The sequence below is a fragment of the Corvus moneduloides genome, chromosome 5 (assembly GCF_009650955.1).
Source record: "Corvus moneduloides isolate bCorMon1 chromosome 5, bCorMon1.pri, whole genome shotgun sequence".
Classification (NCBI taxonomy): Eukaryota; Metazoa; Chordata; class Aves; order Passeriformes; family Corvidae; genus Corvus; species Corvus moneduloides.
The window spans coordinates 59,450,847-59,474,776 of NC_045480.1; the positions used below are offsets into that span (position 1 = coordinate 59,450,847).

Sequence of the window (23,930 nt, forward strand, 5' to 3'; positions counted from 1 at the left end):
GAATCAACCACAGGCAGTTGCTGATGCTTTGATCCAGATATTTCGCTATGACTATATGCCAAACAGCTAAACTATTTTATTTACAAGAATCCAGCTTTGCCCACTCATTTCATTTTCATATGGATGTATAAATAATTTGTTTACATTTTAAAAATATCTTTGCTTATAAACTTTATGGGATTAAGGTAACTTCACACATATATTATTTTTAATTATTTTTAAAAATTCCCTCACTCAAGCTGTAGGGCCCATTCAGAATGTCAGTACAAAATAGTTTTATTTCAGCTTAAAGCCTGTTTGGATGCAGATTTCTTTAAATATTTTTATTCTCAGGCTAATGTTTCAAATTACAGAACATTTAAGAATCCAAATTTGATTTTCAACTTTTTTTCAACACTTATTGAAAACTTGCCTATCTAGATTATTAAAGCCACTAGTGAATTAAAAATCATTAAGAAGTCAGGAAGTACTAAAAAAATATCCAAATGAATCAAAATTCTTAAGAAATAGGATCAGCTTTTGCAGAAAATTTCAGCAGCTGTCCTGTTTCAGGTACATTTTGAGAGACATGCACATGATGGCATGGTCCCTTCAACGTCCACTAATGTGATTTGGAAGGAATTACACCCCCTATAATCATTCCCTGAAAATACTAATAAATGTATTTCCAGTTCCAACAAGAGGTTTACACTCCTTTATGCCAGCTGAGAATCTGATCCAACAGTGGTGCAAGAGTCCAATATCTTTTACTTTAGTGGATCTGCAGTAAAAAACACATGACCATATGCTTGACATGTATGCTGTCAGCACCTGTGCCACAATGATATTCCTGGGGTTTAGTATATTCATAATTCAATATTCTAAATAACTACAGAGGTTTCATGGGACAAAAGAGAACATTACATTCCCACATTAGAACTGACCGAGTTAAGTTTGCACATACACCATTTATTCATGGCTTAGAAAAGATGAGTTTTACATCCAAAAGTAAATGGAAAGCGTTTTTCCAGATGTTCTTCCCCAGGAAGGTATGATGCAAATGATAAACTTGCTAGTTCAAAGAGTACATAAACTTCTATTTGCATGCATTTATTGGTTGTAATTTTTAACCTCCTTCCTAAATAGTTTAATTGAATAGCACATTAAATCAAGAGGAGATGAAAATTTTTGACCAGAGTAGTTGGTAGTTAAAAATACAAAACCTGAGCTTACTGTTGCTTGATATCTAAAGTACATTATTTTATTTAATTATTGACAATAGTTTGCTTTTGGCTATATTCATAAGAATTATCATAGAAAACTAATATCATTTTTTACCTCACTGTGCCCAGGAATTTAATCAGTCTCAAATTTTATTCTTTTAATCTGTACAAACAGAATAGTCTTGTGTTAAAGCCTGACACAAAGGACTTATTGTATACTTGCTTCTGTATGTTATTTCTGACAAAAATCCAATATCATAAAATGAAAGTCCTTATAACTGTAGTGGAATATCAGCCAGGAAAAGGAGACTGGCAACAATATCTCTTGCTCCTTTTCATTTCATATTCTGAACAATCTATAAGTACTGACTGTGACAAGAATAAAAATGAAATTAACAATACACATGTAGGATTATATGCTGGCATATTTTAACAGCATTATTAATTTATTTTTACACAATTTCCCTTTATTTGAGAAGACACAGGTTCATTCAGAGTGGTGTGACACATGGAAATCAGCTCAGTTTCAAGTTATTTCATAAGGCAATATAAAATTGCTGTTACCAGAGAAAGAAATATTTTTGTCCAAAGATAGCAGAACTGAGTTGGATCCTTTGTCTGGGATACTTGGACTAAGACACATAAAATCATTCCCTCTTTTCTTCCCAGCACACCCTCTGTCTGTCAGGGAGCAGCAAGGGATGGCCAGCAGCCAAGGGGGATGCCAAGTCCTCCCACTTGGCTTGTCTGTCTGTCCTCACCCCACCAGGCCCCAGCACTGTGACTGGCACTAAGGGCAAAACAGCAAAATTCAACCATTTACTGTTCCGTGTATGAAGAAATGGGCACACTCCCAGCTGCTGGAGAAACCACAGTGGGACAAAGATCAGGAAAAGGAAGACAGCTGATGAACAGTGGTGTCGGTGTCTGAGGACTACCAGGCACATGTGGAGATATGAGGAGTTCTCATTAGACAGAACACAGCAAAAGAGATAAGGCTCTCTATGAAGAAGCTGGGATGGAAGAGGAATGAAGGGAGCCAAGGTTAATTGCCTCCCAATGCTCTGAATCCTCAAGACAAATTCAGATTCCTTGACAATTCCGAAACTTAGTATCACTGAACTGCATTAACACAGCCAAATACCATAAAAACACTTCCTCCACATTAATAGGGAAAAGTCGTTGCAATGGAAATCCAGGTCACAGCAAGGCCATGATGACACGAGACAGCATCATACCAATCCTATGGCCAGGAACACAATCATATCCTAATGCAGCCTTTCCAAACTTGAGATGGAGCCAGCTGTACTGTTAAAACAAACACACGGAACACTCTCATGCAAGAACATAAAAATAGAAGGATCCCTTTCTAAAGGATTGAGAGCTTTTATCACCAAAATCTAAAGAACTGTCAGCTCCTTTTCTCTCAAGTATGACACAGCTAGATTTTTCTATTCACACTGTCTTAATGCCGTGTTAGTTACCTAAATGTGTGCTTTGGTTTCCAATAAACAATATTTTCTAGATAGCAGAAAATAATGATGAAACTTTTTGTAGAAACATTTATCTCAAAATTGCATTGCAGAGAATTCCTTCTGTCTATAAAAACACACAGAAGTTTGTAATTAATCTATCACTTAATGATAAGTTTGTAAATAGGCCTATATATGTGGCTTGCAGTAAGATAATACATGGAATAGTTTATGCTAACCATTTAATGTGGAATGATATAAGAATGGGACTTTACTGTATCAAAGTAAATGTACAAGCAGCTTATTTCAACTTAGCTTTAGTTACACTAACAAAAATTAGATAATGTAGAAACATTAGAAAGAAATGAGATGAGTCAGGGTTTTCCATGAAAAACAGCTTCACTGCAGAGTAGCCAATAGAAATAATTTTAACCTTATTTAGATTAAGATAAAATGGTATTCTAATATCTCACTATCTTATCTAGACAAATTTATTAGTGCTTAAGATAATAAAAGATGCATCTGGCAGCAGAACAGCATTCCTCTATCACAGAACTTGTGTTCTACACAGGCTCCCATCTGCAAATGCAAATTGACACTTTTGTAAGATATGGAAGATTTTCTAATCTAAGACATTCTCTTCTTCTTGACGTTCTTTAAATCAAATTTTGATTTATCTTTATATCTGTTTTTCCTTCCTCCTGGGTTTTTTTTTTCTTTTGTATGCTTTTAATTGCTCACTGCATAATTTCACTCATTTCATGATTATGTAACAGGCATCTTCTGTGACATATTGCTATTTTATTGTTCTTCATTTTACTGCATATTTAGGGATTTATGTAGAAATATTTTTATCTGTCACCATTGAAGACTGGTCTTTTTGGAGCAGGTTCCTTGAACTCCCTTAGCTCACAGCCAGTTTCAGGGTAGCCTGAAACAATAGGGATGAAGAATGAGAACAGCCGAAGATCCCCAAATGCTCCCTACAGTGACTCATTTTGCTGTCTTGGCCTCAAAAGAGAAGAAGAACATAATTTCTGTATAGAGCTGATATTTAAAAAGTACACTCTTCGCTAAATATTTCACTAAACATGAGACATTATCCTTTTGGACAATATCCAACTTGCCAGAGGACTTTAACTTACAAGTCCTCTTTTGTGTGTGTGTGACGTTCCTGCTCAATTCAATACCACATCATTTCCCAATATAAACAACATAACTTGAAGAATTTTGAACTCCATAATTGCAGAGCTCAAGCCAAAATATTCTTGACATAATGGAAGTTTCATCTGAATCACAGAATCCCAGCTTTGTAGACTTTTGAGAATGGAAGAGACCCTTAGAAATCATCTAGTCCATGCCCCTGCTCAGAGCCCAGCCACCTAAAGCAGGTCACTCAGGACTGTGTCCAGCTGGGGTTTGAATATCTTCAAGGATGGAGATTCTCCAACCTCTACGGGCACCCGGTGTCACTCTTTGATGATTCTTACACTGAAAGTGATTTTTCCTATATTTAAATTTAATTTCTAGTATTTCAAGAAGACATTTCTTGTGCCTTTGCCTCCTCTTCCACCACTGAGAATGAGGGAGAAGAGTCTGGTTCTCTCCTCTTTACTGCCTCCCACCAAGTAGATTGATAAAATCCAGAGCTTAAAAATTAGGGCTTCATCTATGGAAATGAAGACCAACAACATTACCTCTCCCAGTAAATCTTTTCTGAAATGCTCTTAGTCTATTGTATTTAACACAGTAGGTAAATGCTCCCCAGAGGAATCTGAAATGCTCAGTAATTGAAGGGAATTAACAACACATACTATTATTTCTCCAATCTGCACACTAAAGGCCCAGGAAGCTCACTTCTTACTCAAACTTTTCCATCAAGATTCTGTAAAATTTAGATACACCCAATCCACAGTTCCTGACTAATATTCCCTTTTGGGGTCAGTATCTCATGCAGTTGTTCCTGTATTAATTGTTTGGCTCCATGGTCAATTTTGTCCTTTAAAATTCAATCCTTTATCCCTTTTGATTCTTTCACAGCTTCAGGTTCCTATAGCCCAAGGGCAGGAATATTTCAGTGGTTCTAATGTTCTAATACAAGCACCTTTCCAGTTATGGAATTAAACTAATACAACAGCATTCTCACTATAATTCTCTTTGAATTAGAAATTCACATTGTTAATTGCCAAAATTTTCTATTAGCATGAAGGAAACATGAGAGAGACAGAGAAATGAGGAAGGTGGAGGGAGGAAAGGAGAGGGCAAGGAAGGAGGGAGGAGCAAGATAGCCTTGCCAGAGAGTGGATTTATTTGTGCTAGGCGCATAAATAGTTATAGATATGGCATTATTAGAGATACAATTTAAATAAAGCAGCTGCTGGGAAACAGAAATGTTACGTAACAGAAGTAAATAACTGGTTCAATGATCACTGGAATTAATGAGCCTTGAGTTTCTATGAATTTACATTTTCTGGAGAGTGCTCTTTTTAACTGAATTCTTCTAAAGAAGCTGCATAGGTGCATCTGTTGTTGAAGAACAGATCATCTACTCAAGACAGAAATACTCTTGACAGTTTGGATGATTCTTCTTTTTGTTCAATGAGGTGCAACTTCTGACTGAACTGGAGTAGCAAAACTTGAAAAACCTGCCCAATAAGTATTTTTGAAATCAGCATGTTTCTATGAGAAGTTTTGGATTTGCTGAGTTCTTGTTCACTAGATCTAGATACTGAATTCAAAGTGAAACTGTTATCCAGTATTGTAACCAGCAGTATCTAGGTTCATTTTTCCAAATTATCCAAGTAGCTCCTATTTTCTATTGTTTGTATTATTTCTGATAAAAACTGTATCAGAGATCTAGTGAAAGAATGCAGAGTAATTAGATATTCAGAGTAATTCTGAATATCTAAATAAAGAATAGATATTCTTTGTGATGAATAACTTTCGATTTTCTGAAAATGCTACAGATTATAAGCACACCAACTGACTACTTATGGAAATGCCAATTATGGACAATGTCTGGTTTTGATTTTGATCTTTTGAATCCCAGTAATGCAATTTAGGACTCTGTGACCTGATGAACGTATGTTCCTATTTCATATCAAATCTGAGGAGGTAAGTGGCTTTACAGGTAATATATTTGCTCAACATCCATTTCAATCCAATAAAATGAAAGTATTCCTTTCTAATACCTGAAGGCTTCATGGAAATTAATAGCTTTACAAAATGCTGATAGTCTTCTTCACTCCAGCTGCAAATGCAGTATTTTTTTTTCTAATGAGATTGGTATGTTGCCCATACTCTGAATTCTGAAGTTATGCAAGACAAGCTAAGTAGTTTGTTGAAGACACAAAACAGAAGAGGTCAGAGGAAGCACTTTCACTGTGCTGAAACTGGTACACAGAGTCCTCAGTCAAGAATTCTTCCACGCACAGGATAGCAGTCCTACAATGATGGTGAAAGTGTCTCTAACAGCTGAAAACTTCTTGGTGCAAAGAACTGTATTTTATCACTTTCCTCAGTAGCTGAGGTCAGCTGCACTTCCAACTGCAGTTTTTGCATAATTCATACATGAAAACTTTCTTTTCCATGTTACTTTCCTGAACACCATAAAAGCAGGAACGATTAAATACAATTTTTGAATTTATCTTAGTTTAAGATGATGTCAGCTGAGCTTTAGACACCTAGAAGGTTAAAGACAAAACAAAGGTCAATTTTAAAAATCAGCAACAGTGAAAATAACAAAGAACACGGATCAGTAATTTCTAATAGCTAATACTATTTATGTGGGTTGGCAATAAAAGATGCACTCACAATGGTAATAAATGCTGTCTAGAAACAGATCTTTAACAGCATAGTAAATCTGATAACTTCATTACATTTATTTCATGTAATAGTAAATATAGTTATGCATGGAATCATGGTAGTATGAATAGGAAGAACAAATGTGTGTTTGAATGAGATCAGAAATATACTTTTTGGCTTTGGTTTGGTTTGGTTTTTTTTGTTGTTTTTTTTTTTTTTGCTACAGCTCTAATTGTTTAGACATAAAGGTCAAATGGCCCAAGAAAGGAATAGGGTCTTAACGATGTTTATAGAACACAGAGGAAATTCAAGAATTGCATTCAATAAAGCACTCCAGAAAGTGCACATGGTTTTTACTGATAGCCTTTCCAACTCTTCAACAGCTTTTCCAACAAGTTACCATGTAGACGATTCTTGACAAAGCAAATCATTAACACTAAGCATCAATTAACAGACTGTAAAGAATTTTTGTAGTAGTATATGGGTAATTTAGTGGCTTATCAGCATTTATTCAACTTCACGGCAACCTGAGATTTTGAATTAAATTTCTACCTGATTTGCAAACAGTAGACTCCCTTTGATTCTCAGCCTGAACATGTATGTTCCTTCAAAGATCCTGTGTTTTGACACTTCAATTAACTGAGATGACTTTCCAGAAGTAATAAAGTACTGCTAATCCAGTCGATCCAGATGCTGGTTTTTCCTGTTCAATATTTATCAGATGATTTCAAACATACTACAGAAGCACACTTTTAACTATGCAAAACTGATCAAGTTCAAAACATTTTCTTACACAATTTAGTGCCAGATATTTTAATTCTGCAGGCCACTAGCATCACATTTTCTATTATTCTTTTCGCTCTGCTTTTGCAGTTTCATGACGACATATTTTTGCATCTTATTTAGGAAAATTGCCCTTTTTTATTCAAAAGAAGCCCATATATGTTCAGAAACTAATTTCTGTGGTACAACCAGATGAAAACTTGCCAGGAAATGAGAAACCTGAAATGATTCAACAGAGGACTCAAAGTTTCATAAACTTGCTAGCATGAAGGGATTTTGAAACCTTTTCCAGTACAAGCTGCTCCCTCTGACATACTTGCATTTTTTCTCACTGGGAGAAAATACCATTAAGTATAAATGAACTTTCCACTTTTTCTGCACAAATTTTTTTGCACCTCTGTCTTGACAGAAGAACAGTAATAGAAAACACAGGAATGACAGAAAATGCCACACTCTTATTATCCTTGTCAATGCAACTAAGATGCATCAGCAAGGTGTGTCCTGGATGGATCAAAGAAACTTTAACTCAGGAGCAGTTTCCATTTACTGATCCAGCATGTTTGAAACTCTCACACATAGAGTTTTACTGATCGTCTCAGAGATTCTGATCCTGGCCCACCCTAGGGCAAATGCAAAGCAAGAGCGGTTTATTTAATCAGATTTCCCCGTTTTGCTCATGGCTCCTCTGCCGTCTGGTGGGATCAGATACAGACCCTTCCTGAGAATCCTGCGTGCCGTCAGCAGGCAGCTGCAGCAGTGGGTTTAGATCAGTCCAGCAAAGCAGCTGTGCTCAGTTTCAGCGAGGAAAGAGTTAAAGAGCTCCGTGTTCCCCTGTGCCCGGGAGGCAGCCTTTGTGTTTAACATTGGCAGGGGCTCAGTTCGGGCTGGAGGTTTGTTTTAATTGGGGGAGGGGGCAGAGGAGAGGGGACGCTCCGACTTCTTCAGTCTGTCTCTTTCGTTCACTGACTTAGCGGAGGTGGAGATTTTCAATTCCACCCAGTCAGACGCAGGCAGGAGGATCTGGTAAGACTATCCCAGGAAAAGCCACTCAGAGGAAATTCTCCGAGGCGGCGGCGGCGGCAGCAGCCCCAAGCATGAGGGTGAGCCGGGCGGGGAGGCGCGGCGGGGGAAGTGCGCGGGATGCTGCGGGAGACCCATCCCGATGCCACCTCGGGAATAGCCCGGCCCGAGCCGCGGGCACCTTCCGCACCGCTGAGAACGCCCCGGAGAGGGATTCGGTGGCGGTGGTGCACCTCTGTGTGCGGGTGTGAGTGTGCGAGAGAGAGAAAGGGAGGAGAACAAGAGACGGGCACAAGGCAGCTTGGGGGAACTGTTACTGCATAAAGTTTAACAGAGCCAGAGGCTCTCTGTGGGCTGCAGGGCAGGCAGCACTGGTTTGCCAATGCACGTGGGAATTGATCCTTTGCTGGTGGTGCAAGGAACGTGCTTCCTCTCGCCTTGGAGAAGGAGCAGCAGACGGCTTCCCCGGCAGCGCACGCCGGGAACAGCCCAGAGAATCCCCATTGCCGGCGTTGTCCCCTTCAGTGCCTTCCTGCCTTGCTCCGCTTCATTTGCTCCGGTTCGCATCTCGGCTGCCTTACACTGATCAAGCCCTGTTAACGTCGTAGCTCGTCTTTAATACTTGGAACAATTTCATTTCCACTAGTACGGTCTCTTCTTGCGAACCTCGGCATGGGAATTCTTCTGACTTGATACTCCAGGCAAGTCAGGAATTTAGTTCCCTGCATCCGCGGCTGCTTCTGCAGCACTGCAGGAGCACAGGCACAGCACAGGCGGGTGGTTCCCACATTAACAGAGCACCCTCACACCCTCCAATGTACCCAGGCTGAGTGTGAAGAAGGACAATCCTAGATTACCTTATCACAGAAAGTTATCAGGGATGCCAGTGTGTTACTCTCACGAGGCAGGTTGCACGTTGTATTCTGTAACAAGATAAATACTTTTAAAGTATGCACAGAGGAATGAAGGGCTGTCAGGAATCTATTTTAAAAGTACCCTTAGAAGTTAGTCTATTAATAACTTTCTAGTTTTGCTTCTTAGGGGAAAGTTTCTTCCGGGAGAGAGAAGAGATGGTAATTGGCAATGCTGTTCCTAGCTCTGCATGCTGGTGGTGTGACTGCCGTGCTACTACCGTGTTTATATGACACATACATCACATTTTTACGTAAAAAGTCACCAAGTAAGGAGGAAACTAATCTAACGACTAAAAGATAGCACTGTGGGTTCTGTTCATAGCTCCATCACATTTACTTGGGAAAGCCATTTAATAGTGATACACTTCTCCCATTTGTAAATTGCAGAACCATAGTCAGGAAATAATACAGGTATTAATCCTTGCCTGAAAAGAATTACATCAAACATCTCTGTTGTTTCTGGTATGATTTAGTAACCTCTAGTGAAAACACTTACACCATGCTGCTGCTAAGTGCCCAGAGATACCATCATAACCAGCATTTAATTTAATTAAAGAAGGATTTATTATTTAGTACATCAAACTTTGAAATAAAGCCCATGGGAACTGCCAGTTGGTCAGCTCCTGATCTCAAATACAGCAATAAAAGGATTGAAAGGTGGATCCCTGGTCTGTGAGGGACAGCACTCTGCATGCCAGACAGAAATACTCCGGTTAGCATCGCATCTGCTGCTGTTTAGAGGTACACACACACTTCCACAGACCACACACAACAGAAGCCTGCAATAGTAATAAATATTTATACTGTGCCTGCTCCAGAAGTACTATCAGTAAATTTTCTCCTTCCTTCTCTGGTAAACGTCTTGCTATAAACTCTGATTTAATAGCCCCATAGGGAATGAAATTAGGATTAATTTATTTAAAAGGATCCTCCCAAATACTTCAGGCGAGTCCCTGGAAATCAGGAAGTTATAAATACTTTATTTTCTACTCTTCTTTTGTCAACACTGCAGCACTTTGTCTTGTTTTGCAGATATAAGCCATGTTAAAATAAAGAATCTTAAACTAAACCGAGGCTTCAAGAAAATGGACTTAAGTGGCATCCCTGGTTTCACTGGGGGTTTAGCACCTACAACGCAGGTTACACACAGGCACTCCCACTTACTGGGGCAGGATTCTATGATGCTTTCTTCCCTACCTGGAAATGTCATGAGTTGTTGCTTAGAACACTAAGTCAAATGTGTTTTATCTTTAAAAGAGCTTAAATTTTTATTATTAACTTCACTGTGGATAAGTACTCAGCATGAGTTGCAATTACACTTAGGACCAAATCACAAAGTTTGAAGGTTTTTCCTGGCCAGAGGTCTACCCTAGGACTATAAAATCTTCCTCCTAATATTTAGGAATTTTGGATCTGATCCAGATTTTGATTTGAAATAGATGTCTTTTCAGTCTTAATTTGAAATCCAGGTAGTAAGTCAGAGAAAAATAATACAAAGACTAATTGTTGCAATATACCAAAAATACTCAGAAATTTGATGAATTTATTACATGTAGTTTTTAATGCAGTGCTGTTACCTTTCTTTTTCGAAGAGAAAAGAATAACTTCTTATTTTAGCTACAATACCATTCAGCAGTCTCCAAGGCAGGCCGACTTTTCCTGCAAGACTCTATTTTAAAACAGAATTTCATCCACCTTATTTTTTCCATCCCTATAAAAATTCTGTCTCAAGCTAAAAGGGTTTTGTGGGATCTTATTTGCATAAACTATCACTTACGTAAGGATTTTTTTGTGTTTGTCTTTTGTCAGACAGGTAATGGGGGTAATGTAGATTTCAGAGCAGCACAGTGAGTATAAACAGGTGTTTATATATATGTGCTTCTAAGTGAGAAACAGGACGTGTTAGACTACCTGTTGTACTGATTATGTGCTTCTTTTTTCTTTTCTTTTTTTGCTTACAGTTTCTCTCTGCAGGTGAAGAAGTGAGAAGTATCTCTTCTGCACTGAAATACTGAAGAAAAAACCCAAACCCTTGTCTCACTGAATTTGCTCGTTGGGGACTTCAGGATGGAAGCCTTGTGTTTAAGGGTTTCCTTACTGCTTCTGGTCCCTGGATTTGTCCTCAGTGACAGCTCTGACAGAGACGTTGCCAATCGGAGTGACTCGGGAAACCCCCTTTCCACCTTCTCAGGGATGGAATCCAGCATTCTCCTCACCACCATGCAGCCCCCGGTGTCCAACCAAACTGTCAAATGCTCCCAGCAGACTAAGATTGCCGAAACTTTTAAGTACATTAACACCGTGGTATCCTGTGCTATTTTCATCGTCGGGATGGTTGGGAATGCGACTCTGCTCAGGATCATTTACCAGAACAAGTGTATGAGGAATGGCCCGAATGCACTGATAGCCAGCCTGGCACTGGGAGACCTTATCTATATTGTCATTGATATCCCCATCATCGTGTACAAGGTAGGATACCACGATCCATTCTAACTGCGGTTCCTTAGGGGTTCGCTGGCTCTCCTCTGTACTTCCTCCTCTATTTAGTGGGTTTTTGTCAATGAATAGTGCACTTAAGGAAACAATACAACTACTTTCTGTTCTGCAACAAAAACCTTGCTCTCAGGTCTCACCTCCATCAAGAAAAAGTGTATCTCCCATTAAAGATGATGTAGCTTATAGCTCTTAACCAAAGTGTGGCCTTGGGCATTTCATTTCACAGGAGCTCTTCATTTCTCATAGCTGCTATAGCTAGCAAAAGAATTTATGAGGGAAGAACTTTTTATAAACTGTTCTCCTCCTTGATGGACTAGTTGCTATTTTTATATTATCCAATCCTTACTTCATATTTTTACAGAAAATACTCCCTGTGATACGCAGGCTTCGTATTATGGCTTTGCAGGGAGACTTTATGTCAGTTAAGATGAGCCTTAAGGTTTTCATTTAATATTCATTAATAGCAGAGTCTCAAAATTATTCAAATTATATCACAGACCATTTCTGAAATATTAAATTTCATCTGGTTTTGTCAAAGTGTGAAAAGGCTCGTCATCAACTCTTTTATCTGGTATAAAGTTATCCTGTCCTGGTGTTTTATTTGAACAAAGCCATAAAGCAATGCTTTTTCTAATGCAATTTATATTTACTAACATAATTCAAGCCAGAACACGATTGAATGAGCAGAACTGAGCTTTTTTAAAATATATTTCATTGATATTAACTTATCTGAGAAAATAATCAAATACTTTTGTAGTCTTGTATCTCACTCTTTATGGATGGTACACAGGTGCATAGCTGATAGGATATTTCACTTCTTTCTTTTCTCAGCAGAAACATGAAGTGTTTCTGTTAGTAAATAAAAGTTTAAGTCATATAATTAAGAAAAAATGTTCTTCACTATTTCAGCCCTTAAAGATTCCAAAGACTTTTATTTACATGTGTTTTAAATGAAACATTTTAATGCATGGTTTTATATTAACTAGTGCCCTGTGGTTTCAATTTGGATTTTAAAATAAAAGAAACAGTGATTTTAAAAGATGCCTTTTGCATTTATATAACATTGGCATCATAACTGCTTAATAATACAGGTGTTCATCGGACAAGATCATAAAGTTTGAATTAATTAATGGATTTAAATTATCTCTGTGTGCATAGATTACATTTGTACAGAGGCATATCTTCTATGGTGAAATGCAGCACCTGGTTCTGATCTTCCAGTTGTAAAAATTACAGATAAGTCTTTTAACTTTATCTGGTTTTAATATAATATGAATTTGACACTAGGATGACTGTAAATAATTATGGATGTGATTTAATGGAAATTCTAGTTCACACTTTTCAATACTCCATCTGGGAAATTAAGCTGGCAACTTGTTGATAAGATATCTGTATTTTGGATTAATGAGTTGGTGAGAAAGATCAGCTTCTGCCTGATTTGGGATTCACCTGTCTTCCATAGCTGGGTAAATGCCTAATGGGACATAGGACTGGGGTTCTTAGCTGGACTCAGAGCCTGCACAAGGCCAGGCTGGATGGGGCTCCGAGCAGCCTGGTCCAGTGGAAGGTGTCCCTGTCCATGGCTGGGGGGTTGGAACTGGATGACCTTTAAGGTCCCTTTCAACCCAAACCATTCTGTGATTCTATGACTGCACCTCCCATGATATATTAGTGTCCTCCCTGGTAAATTACACTTGTGTCTTTATGGATAATTGCTAAGCCAGCATTCTCACTTCTCATGGTATATCTGATAGTAAATTTTAAGGAAAAATGGCATGAGTTCTTTTCAGAGCCAAGTTTTAGAAAGAACAAGCGTTTTTATTACACAATTTTTTCTAACCTTTCAAGGGCTCTGCTGCTTTTCACAAAGAAGAATGAAAATTTGGAATTAATTTTGCCTTTCAGAATTGCCTTTTGATGGTCTTCTGAAAATTCTTTAGAAGCTTAGTTGAAAGAAACAAACAATATTTTTTATATTGTCTTTATTATTTTGCAATACATTTTTGTCTATTAATTTTCTGTTGCTTCTCTGGAATTCCATAGGCTCACTTGTCTTGCTCTATCTTATATGATGAGCTGAAATATGGTTCTGATTAGCTCTGTACAAATGGAATTTCCTTAGCCTGTAAGAGAAATTATTTCTGTGCTGCAGAGAAGTGTTGGATAAATAAATGCTATGAACAAAACTGCAGCCCCTTGACATCAATGTCTGCCAATTTCCACGTATAAGAAGGCAGAATTAAAATTACCTTTAAAGCTTAATTCTAACTTTTAGCTATTTTTCAGTGATTTAACTTTCAAAATAAATTACTTATAAATTACCATATACAAACACCTTTTTGTCTAAGGTTAGCTGCATGTATTGTGAAGCATTTATAACATTTTTAAGGGAGCCCTAGTACTTCTGATAAGAAATGCAATTACTATTTATAGAGCATTTTTCATATGAACCATTCAGTAATGCTTACATTAGGAGTTGGGTTTAAAGTTTGCTAAATAAATGCCATTCCTATTTGTACCACTAGGGATCCTAAAATCGGTGTCATCTTTCAGCTCCTCTTGTTGAGTAACAGTACGAAGGGTGGCCACTGGAAATATCACGATTGGATAATGGAAGTGATAGGCTTTTAAGGAAAAACAATTCAAGTGTTTTTATTTTTGTTTTAAAGTAATTTGTACACTTCTGAACTTTATTTTAAAAGATTCTTTTAGTTTCAGAGTCAGCCTCATGTTGAACATATATTAGTATCCTCTATAACAAGTGGTGTCAAACACTTAATACCTTTTTGGTCAGATCTTCATTTTTAGGACAAAACAGGTCTGAAGACAGAATTAGAGTAAACAAGAATTCAGCTGCATATTAAAATAACAAACAGTACAGTGTTAAGATGGCCACATTGTATAGAACAAAATGTGTAATACTGTGTAATTAAAACTGAGTATTAGAAATAGTTATAACCACCTTCCTGAAACATAATGTAGCCTTAACTATTTTAAAACTACTTTCAAAAGAGAAGTAGATAATGCTACTGATACTCAAATCCATTTTACAAATCCTTAGAAAGACACAGCTATAAAATTATAGTAACTGGCAGTGGAAGATCCCAGAAGAATTTACTTCTTCATTCTATTATGCATTTACACAATTAACAAAGATATGATGCTGGAAAATAAGTAATTATGTAATTTATGTCAACTAAAGATGTGGTCACAGGTGTTTGACATTTTTAACCTTTCCTTGTGGTATAGTAGGCTCAAAACCTCACCCATTACTTTCTCCAGTTACTGTAATTATATAGTGGGTTCCCCTTATTGTTAAGTGGATTGAGACGTGTATAATATTCACTGTCCTTTGAAGATATTCTGCATATATTAAAGCTCCATTACATTTAATTATCACAATATATCCACTTGAAGTATCAAATCAGTATTAAAAATCTTAATAAATTGAGTTTTACAGGAAGGGTGACAGTTATAAATCCAACCTTAATAGACCAAACTGGGACAATTTAATTTTCAATCACATTTTTATACCACCAGCACCCAAATAGTTTCCTCTTTTCCCAAAATACACCCATCTCAGCCATTCAAGATGTCAAAGCATAAAGCCCCGTAAGAATCAGTAAGAATTATTTCTCTGCAGAGGAAAGAAGACCAGAAAATAAAAGTTTTATATTTTATGCTGCTGTAGAGGTAGGGTTAAGGTACTGAAGAAGAGACAGGTTCCTCTTCTTGTATCAGGTGGTATTAGCACCTAACTGAAAGCTGCTGATCACCTGCATTACTCATCACCACCATGTGCATTTTTTAGCAAATACATTCAGATGCAATGCAAGAAAACTTCTTTAGAGGGCTGCTTTCCATAAAGGCACTACACTGTTTCCTAAGGCTGTGCAAAGGCAGCAGCAGAATATTCATAGCACCACTGCTGCCTTGGCTGCTCTGAGCTCTGGCAAACCCTCATGGCTGTTCCCGCTGCTGCTCTCACGGCTAAAGTTTAGCAGAGCAACAGGAACAACAACAGGTACTCAACCACAGACATTGCTGTCCACTGCTCTTTCCTGAGCTTGTGGAGCTTGGAGCACTCTAGACCAAGGCTCTCACCTTTACAATGGCAAAATTCAGTTTTAACTGTTACTGGGAAGTCCCAAGCTGTCTCTGCTTCCAGTTTCATGCACTTTAGAGAAGAACATATAAATTTCTTGTGAACTGGCCTACATAAGACTAACATAAACTACATTGCCTTAGATCAGAGTATGCTTAACTCCTTAAACCATTAGTTTATAAAGTAGATGAAGCAAATTAGGCAGCTTTTCACCTGTTTCTTTAATAACATTTTCCTAATTATTTTACTAGTACAAAGTGGAAGACATCTACCCAGGAAAAAAGCAAGTGTTCACTGCTCAGACAGCTCAAGATGTTTCCTTGAGTGAAACAGGGGGATTTTTGGTTAGTTAATTGGTATTCATTCTTACTTTAGTTGCAACAGCATCTAAATCTGAGTAGTCCACCTAGAACATTAAAAATCTAAATATGGAAAGTAGCTAACAGCAAGCAAACATGTTCATCCGTTTTGTCTTCAGTAAAGGAAGACTCAGCTAAGGCATTTCTAGTCATGGACATTTTTTAACATCAGAGCATGTGCGTAAGTGTCAGAGCAATCCCTTCTGAATCAAAAATTATTTGGCATATCTGAACACCTTCACCAACAGGATTAATATTATAGCTACACAGGAATGATAATCAACCACATTGGCACTGATCTTGTAGCTGATAGAGCAAGTGGCATCTGTAGCAGTTATAGTTTTGTGACAAAGAAGTATAAAGCCAAGCCAAGAGCACACAAAAAGTTAAGGGCACTTAGAAAAGAAACCTTTCTTTAAAAGCAGAATTTTTCATATGTATAGTGTGTATTTCTCAATGAAGTACCAACATAAGTAGGAAATTCTGAGGCCTCAACAACTGCATTCTGGCTTTCATTGAATTCTTATCAGGGTTTCAAAGAAGCAATGAATGGGCAGCCCAGTGTGATGCAGAAATCCATAGAACCTGCTTCAAGCAGGACCTATTATTTGGGTGTACTTCTCTATGTAGTGACCAAACATAGCGGAAATCCAGAGGTAGCACAGGAATTGATCACTGAGTCCTGAAGACAGAAGCTTCCCAAAATGGAGCAGGGAAAAGAAATCCATCAGGAATCTGTTCTATTTACAAACTGTAGCTTCCTAGTACAGTGTGTTTAATGTGCGCACCAGGGCAGCAGTTAAGGACGAGATTTTATATTCTAGGTCTTAGTTCAAGATGCACTCTGCCTTTAACTCATGGCTGTGTTTTGGGGGTGGGACGTATGTTCTTACCAACGCACAGCTCCTCCCTCATCTTCAGCTCCTCATCTCATGCCTGCCTCTCTGCTCTGTGGATTTTAAACAGTATACAGTACTTAGAAATTCTAGGCTTGAGAGAATATTTTAGTATGTTTGCTGTCTTTATTTCTCAACCATCTGAACTCTACAGATAACCAGGAATTGTTTTGATTGCGCATATCCAGGGTTTACCAGTTCTGCAGTAACTTCTTAGAAATCCTGTCACTCTTTTTAGCAACACACAAAAGAAAACACAGCTGGAAGAATAACAAAGGCAATATTATGCCGAGGGATTGAAAAAAATTCCTTTCAGCAAATCACCATGCACATAAGCACACCTTGCAGCTCATTTCCCTGAAGAAGGGCAGCCCAGCTTGAGAAACAGTTTACCTAGAAGGATGGGAAGATATCCAACACCGTGGAAAGTAATCCTGCTTTGTAAACAGCAAAAATACCACAGGGGAGATGCCTAGAGTCTTTAGGAATGCCTTACTGCTAAGCAGATTTTTGTAATAAATATAAGCATTTTAACAAGAACCTAAAACGTAGGATGTTTTTCCAGTTAGTTGAGACAGAATGTTCTGCTGCAAAACCAGGGCATTTGTTTCCTTACTTTTCAGGATCTCTTGAAGTAGAATCTATTTTCCCTTGTGTAAAAACCATACATTCTCTTCCACAGCTGCCTAAGCAGGAGAAAAACATTCAGTGAATGGCATGAGACCCTCTGCTACCTTCACCTTTACTCAGCTGGGCTAAGATGAGCAAAATAGCAGAAAAGGCTTTGGTAGGGCAATTCAGAGAAAAAAATGCCTTTGATGGTTCTCATGCATTCCCACACAACCTTTCTTCCTTCTAGGAAGAAAACCAGTCAGTCTTTTACCCACCCAAAGTGGAAAAAAGACAGTTCTTGGTTGTAGCAAAATCAGGAATGTATTTCCTGCAAAGAAAAGCTGAAGAGATATAGCGTGTTTTCTCTACCATGCCAAGGTTGTGAACTTAAGTGTAAGGAAATAAACAAATGATCCCAAAGCTGGCAGAAGCTTGAACTATCATCTCACCATAATATACTGGTCTTATGCCCTGCATTATAAAGGCTACCCTCATTCTTTGTTTTCCTCTACTCTTTGCTTTCCTCTAGTCACCATTCCTTTCAAAATCTGAGGTTTTTCACGTCAGCAGTGGGAAGGAATATTTAGAGACAGGCTGTGTTCCATCTCCACCCTTACAGCTTTCCCTCTTTCTTGCTAAGTGGTGGAGCACAGCTGAGTTGTGAAGCAAGAAATGGATGAGCTTTGTCCAGTAATGCAAATCTCTCCTGGATATATGGGTTGCAGGAAGAAAGGAAAGGTGAATTCTTATCCTGTGACACTTCATGGGGACAGAAGGGTCCTGTTTGAGTCACCACAACCAAAAAACACTGCAGAGGACTCAATACATCCTTATTTCTAACTAAGCAGTCTTACAGATCAGAGGTAGGTGAGACACTCCAGTCAGAATCATCATCTTTTGTCACTTAATGCACTCAACTCGGTGGTATAGAATTTAGACACTTCTGTGCTCAGACAGATATCACCTGGATTCCACCCAAATCACCAGGTACATGTCTGGCCCATGCCTTGAAGCAGACAAGGGCATATATAATTGTAGAACACAACTTAAGACAGAGCTTTATCAAGACAGCTCAGTATCTTCTAGAGGAAGCTAGCCTTAAAAAAAAAAAAATATATATATACATATATATAAAAACCCCAGCAAAAACAAATGTGCTGCTCTAACAAAACCAGAAGAATTTCCCTTGTCTTTCATTCTGGGCCATGTGGCAAGGAAAGAAAATCATCCCAGACTACACTGGTTTTGTAACTCCTGCTCCCCTGTTAGGAGATGATGGTCACTTGTACAACTGGATCTTATCTATACGGATGAAATCTGCTGGCTTGGTCCCTTCTGCCATTACTGCACAAGTGTAACTTAAGTCACAGAACAAAGGAAGTATTTCTATTGTTCCTGATGATGGAACTTCCAGGGATGAAGCTGACTTCCAGGGTTGTGCCAGAGTTGTTCCAGGAGTATCATGGAACATGAAACCCAGGAGAGTATCCTGTATGAGGGCAGCATGAGGGGCAAGCACTATGTGTATGGAACATAGTTCAGTTTCTGGGAAGCAGACCTTGAGCGTCCAACAATGGTCCCAAGTGGATATAGGAAGAGAAGTCTCCAGAGCACTAGAATGACATCAGAGCAGGAAAGGGCAGGTATGAAGCTTTTTCTTCCATCCTCAATGCCACATGGCAGAGAGAGGGGACCTCCTGACATGCACTCGATGAGCCAAAGGAGTTTTAATAGAGCAGCTCAGAGCCAGTTCATATCCAGCGCCCAACCAAGTCCATCTCTTCTGGGCTGAGCTCCAGGGCCATCATCTGCCTGCAAACACACAGTATCAGCCTGGCACAAGATAAACACTGTGGGTACACATGAGCATACTCTGGCAAACACTCATGTGGTAGGGTTACAACAGTCTCTCTTCCAGACTATATATAAATTGCCTGGGATGCACAGTGGGACTTGATGTTTTGTACATCAGCTACCATACTGAGGGGGGTTAGAAAATAGCAGCAGCAGCAGAATAAAATCAACGAAGTGACATTTAAAAATCACTGCAAAGGAATGTTCTCAGTGCTGATGTCTTGTTTGTCTCCAGCTGCAGCTCAGGGCAGAGAGGCCATATAAAGCAGCACAGAAGGGAGGATGCTCAAGGAAGCTGTGGTTGTCTGGTCACTTTGCGGAGTTTTTAAAGACCAATCTTGATTTCTGATTTCAGTGCAAAAGTACATGTTGACTACACTCTTTTCTCAGGAATTGCACCACAGTATGAAATACTCCCACGTTGCAAACAGCACAAGGGGAAAACTGTGTTACTTTTGCCACATGTCTTATTTTGAAACCTCAGAGGTTTTGTAAGTGGGTTTGCAAAAGCACAATCCACTTCAACAGCTCATGGAGCACCGGAACACAAATAGGAGTAATCAGTCTGATTTCTTCTATCCTAGAGCCTTGAGAGAAAGTGCAATTTGCTAGAATTTTATAACCATTTAGTTTGGATATTAAAATATGCAAAAGCACTCAAAGAGCAAAGCCAGTAGTTCCAGTTCTTGTATTGCACGTAAGTAAATCAGGATTAATTAAATTAAACTCCTGGGCTCATTTTTTAATACAAAATAAATGTGTTATTTCCCTCTGAAATTTCCATACCATGCTAGGGCAGAACAGAGGGAAATGGACTTGTTTTGATGCAAAAATTACTAAAAACAAAGACAGGATGAGATTTGCTGACTAAAAATATCTACAGAAGAGAAAACATGGCACCTGATCCAAGGGGAAGTAATGAATGCATGGCTGATGTGGAGTGATAATGGAGTACACCCACAGAAATGATTGCAAAGTGAATCTTGAAATCAAAAAACCTTAATTCTGGTCCCAGGGATTTTGATTAAAACTCACTTGAAAAGAATGTCTAATGATTTGGTACTCATATTACTTCAATTATTGGAAAGTGTAAGAAACAAAAGGAATAAAATACTTTTAATCTCAAAAAAGGAGAGCTTCCTGGGGTGTGAGGTTGAAGCGTACATGCTGGAAGCATGATAAAGCTTCCTCGTGAGGCGTAATGAGTTAGTGAACCTTTTTCAAGTACAACACTTTTCTTTTTGAAGCTAATATTTGCCTTGTAGTAACAGAGTTTCACAGTCACTACAAAGTGCTCGTTCGTTTCTGTTGCTGGGTGTAGCTACAGCCACAGTCAGGGCCCTGAAATGAATAGGTGGCTTTCAGTTGCCTTTTAAAGTGTGATCTGTAATGATAAATGGGTTTTGGGGCTCTGGTTGGCACAGGGGATTGACAGAAGCCTGCTAGAGCTGCTTTTCCGTGGCAGTGCCATTTATAATTTAGCCTTCCCAGCCTGAGAACAACTCTGATTTTACCCAAACCCAGCCAAGAGTTCGGAGCTGAAATTCCATGTGACCACACATGGTTGAATTACTATGGATTCTGATCATCCCTTCTTTTTTCAACACTTTTTCTGATAAAAATTAAAACCTCATATGAGAGTTCTAGGCAAAAGGTAGAAAGATGTTCTGCAAACATTTGTTACACTACTGCAAACCTATCTGGAAAACAATTCTGCTGGAGAATTTCAATGTATTTCATTCAGTCTATAAATACAGATAAAATCAGAGGAGTTAATCAAGAGCTTGCAGATACAAACTTATCACCTTTGCTACTGAAGGTACTGGCTAGAGTTAAATCACCAATCCAAGCAATCCAATCCCTAGCCTTCTGGCAAAAGGGGGATTTACCTTCATCAAATGTGACTGCCCTAAACTGGGATACCATAGCAAAGGTACTTGCACACATAAGTTAGACCCATAATTTTAGCACCCAGCTGGCTGAAAGCTGTGAGTTGCTAAAATCTGTCCTAAAATACAAGTAATCAAATGACAATATTAATATAGTCCTAGAGAGACACAGGCAATGTGGAGTGTGTAGCTGCTTTCAGCATTTTTGAGGTATCATGTGGGGGACAAAATCACAAGTAATTCAGCATTGTGATGAGTGGCTATAAAACAGAGGGGGTGCAAAAAATCCCCAGCAGGACTATGAGGAGATGATGAATTCCTACTCATCTAGAATTTTGTGATAAATGTCCATAATCTACAGCAAAGTTCTCTGAAAAACTCATGCTATGAAAAACCAGAAAGGCAACACCTACCTTAATTGAGATAAAGACAGATGTGAATTTGAACTTCCCACAGTTCATACTTGTATTGCTAAAGGTAGTGATTATTAGCATGCTTCATTTTAACACTAATTTAAATAGAAATAAAATGTTTACTTTGAATAATGCAGTTGTGAGATACAACCAGAATTTGTTTTTCTAATTCTACAGCTAGAATACACCCACTTTTACCAGTTAAGTGTGTTCCAGGACCTAAGCTTGTACTGAAGAATATTTCTAGTCCTTGTGGTTGCAAGGCTACCTCTCAAAACATGAACATCCTACCTCTGAGAAAGTCTCAGCAGCAGACTTAGAGAAGAAGATGAACAAAATGGTAGTGCAAGAGTGAGAAGGTTTAGTGACTTTGTTTTTCAACAGAACCGTTCATGATGGCTGAAATATCCCTTACTTGAGTTAAAATAGCTAAGTTAGGGCTCAGTACTTTGTATGGACTCAGTAATTTTTCATTTATTACACTTACTTACATTGAATATAATCTATCATTTTACTGTCAGCCCAAGTAAAGGGAGATCTGTGACTCTGCAGCCAGTTGTAGATTTGAGTATTCTGAATAATTTTGTGTCCTGCATTTTGTATGTGTACTTGCTATCAAAGCTCAGTTCAAAGACAAAGCTTTAACAGTATAGCTAGAAATATTACTATTTATATGCTAATTCTTCACAACTGTGCACATGAATCACTGTACTAATATTTGTTATGGAAATGCCTCCTTGGAAATGCTACTCAAAACCTCATTCACTCACATCTTTCCAATGGATGCCTTTCTGCTGCCTTGAAGCACAGCCCACGTTTGCATGCTTGTCCTTTAAAATGTAATATGGAACAAATTATGTATGCACAGTGTTTTCTTCACACTCCTCAGAGTCTGGCACTGAATATTGCCATGAGTTACACAATGGTACATTTACGATGACAAGAATCTACTTGCGTGCCGCATCAGAACTTGGCTCTGAGGTATTTCATTGTGAACCCTGAGTTATGTTTTGACTGCCTGGTTCTGGGACATGGCAATTGCAACCATTTATGACAGGCTTGAGTTAGATTTTCATTATTCAGTACTACTGGCAGATTCACAGTAATTAAAAAAAAAACCTCTTAACAATGCAAATTACTATTGCAACAGCACATGGTCAACATTTAAGTGTAAACTTTCAACTTCTGTGCTTCCATGGTAGCAGTTACTTCCCAGATTCACGTAATGTTAAGCATACACTTTAGGTATGGAGAATTCAAGGTTACAATGGCTGTGTCTAAGACATTGTGATGTACTTGTTGGGTTACTGTTTAAATATTCTGATTATTTTGTATCTTCTCTTTAGCTCCTTGCTCAGAACTGGCCTTTTGGAAATACAGAATTTGGACAGTTTCTTTGCAAATTCCTTCCCTTCATCCAGAAGGCATCAGTGGGAATCACAGTCCTTAACCTGTGTGCCCTTAGTGTGGACAGGTACAGTATGTTTTAGTCTTTTGACATTGTTCTTGCACGTGCAGTTTTCCTAAATCTGTGAGCACTCAGCATGGTCTTCTTAACAGGCAGATTACAATATAGATATAATTAAATTCTGGTCTTTTATATTCTGGCTATCACCAAGCACCACATCTGTGGCTCAAAGTATAATATTAAGTCCTTGGACTAACGAACTTTACATATTTTTTAAAGGTATTTAAAAGCTCTAGTAAAGCATTATTTCAACTTCCTTTACCAGACAAAAATTTATTGGGATTTGACTCAGTATTCAAACTTCCTTCCTTCATACGAACTCATGTTTGTTTTGTATTTGAACAAGATCATAATCTTTAGCCTTAAAAATTCGTTTTTTAACTCACTGCCTATGGACAATAAACAAGGTTTTATTTTGATAACTTTTAAAACTAACAGAGCTTTACTGAAAAACACTGGAAGTTGGAAACTTGCTTTGATAGTTTGAAAATTAATGCCTCTGCTATTTTTCCTTCATACATAAAATGCAATAGCAGATGAACACTTGAATTCTGTAAAAGTTGGTTTTATATCTTGAGTGACTTGATCGTGTTCTACTCCAAAATATGAGTACCTCTGATATACAGAAAATACTACTAAATAA

The 23,930-nt window shown here is 38.2% G+C and overlaps 1 protein-coding gene across 1 annotated transcript in view; it reads left to right on the top strand.

The window, feature by feature from the left end:
• Positions 1-8,176: 8,176 nt before the first annotated feature.
• The window catches only part of EDNRA (endothelin receptor type A), a 33,629-nt gene continuing 17,875 nt past the window's right edge, over positions 8,177-23,930 (top strand). The window contains exons 1-3 of the mRNA XM_032109057.1: positions 8,177-8,361; positions 11,157-11,664; positions 23,166-23,293. Coding sequence (XP_031964948.1) covers positions 11,263-11,664; positions 23,166-23,293 — 530 coding nt within the window. The 5' untranslated portion in view covers positions 8,177-8,361; positions 11,157-11,262. The remainder of the gene's footprint in view (positions 8,362-11,156; positions 11,665-23,165; positions 23,294-23,930) is intronic.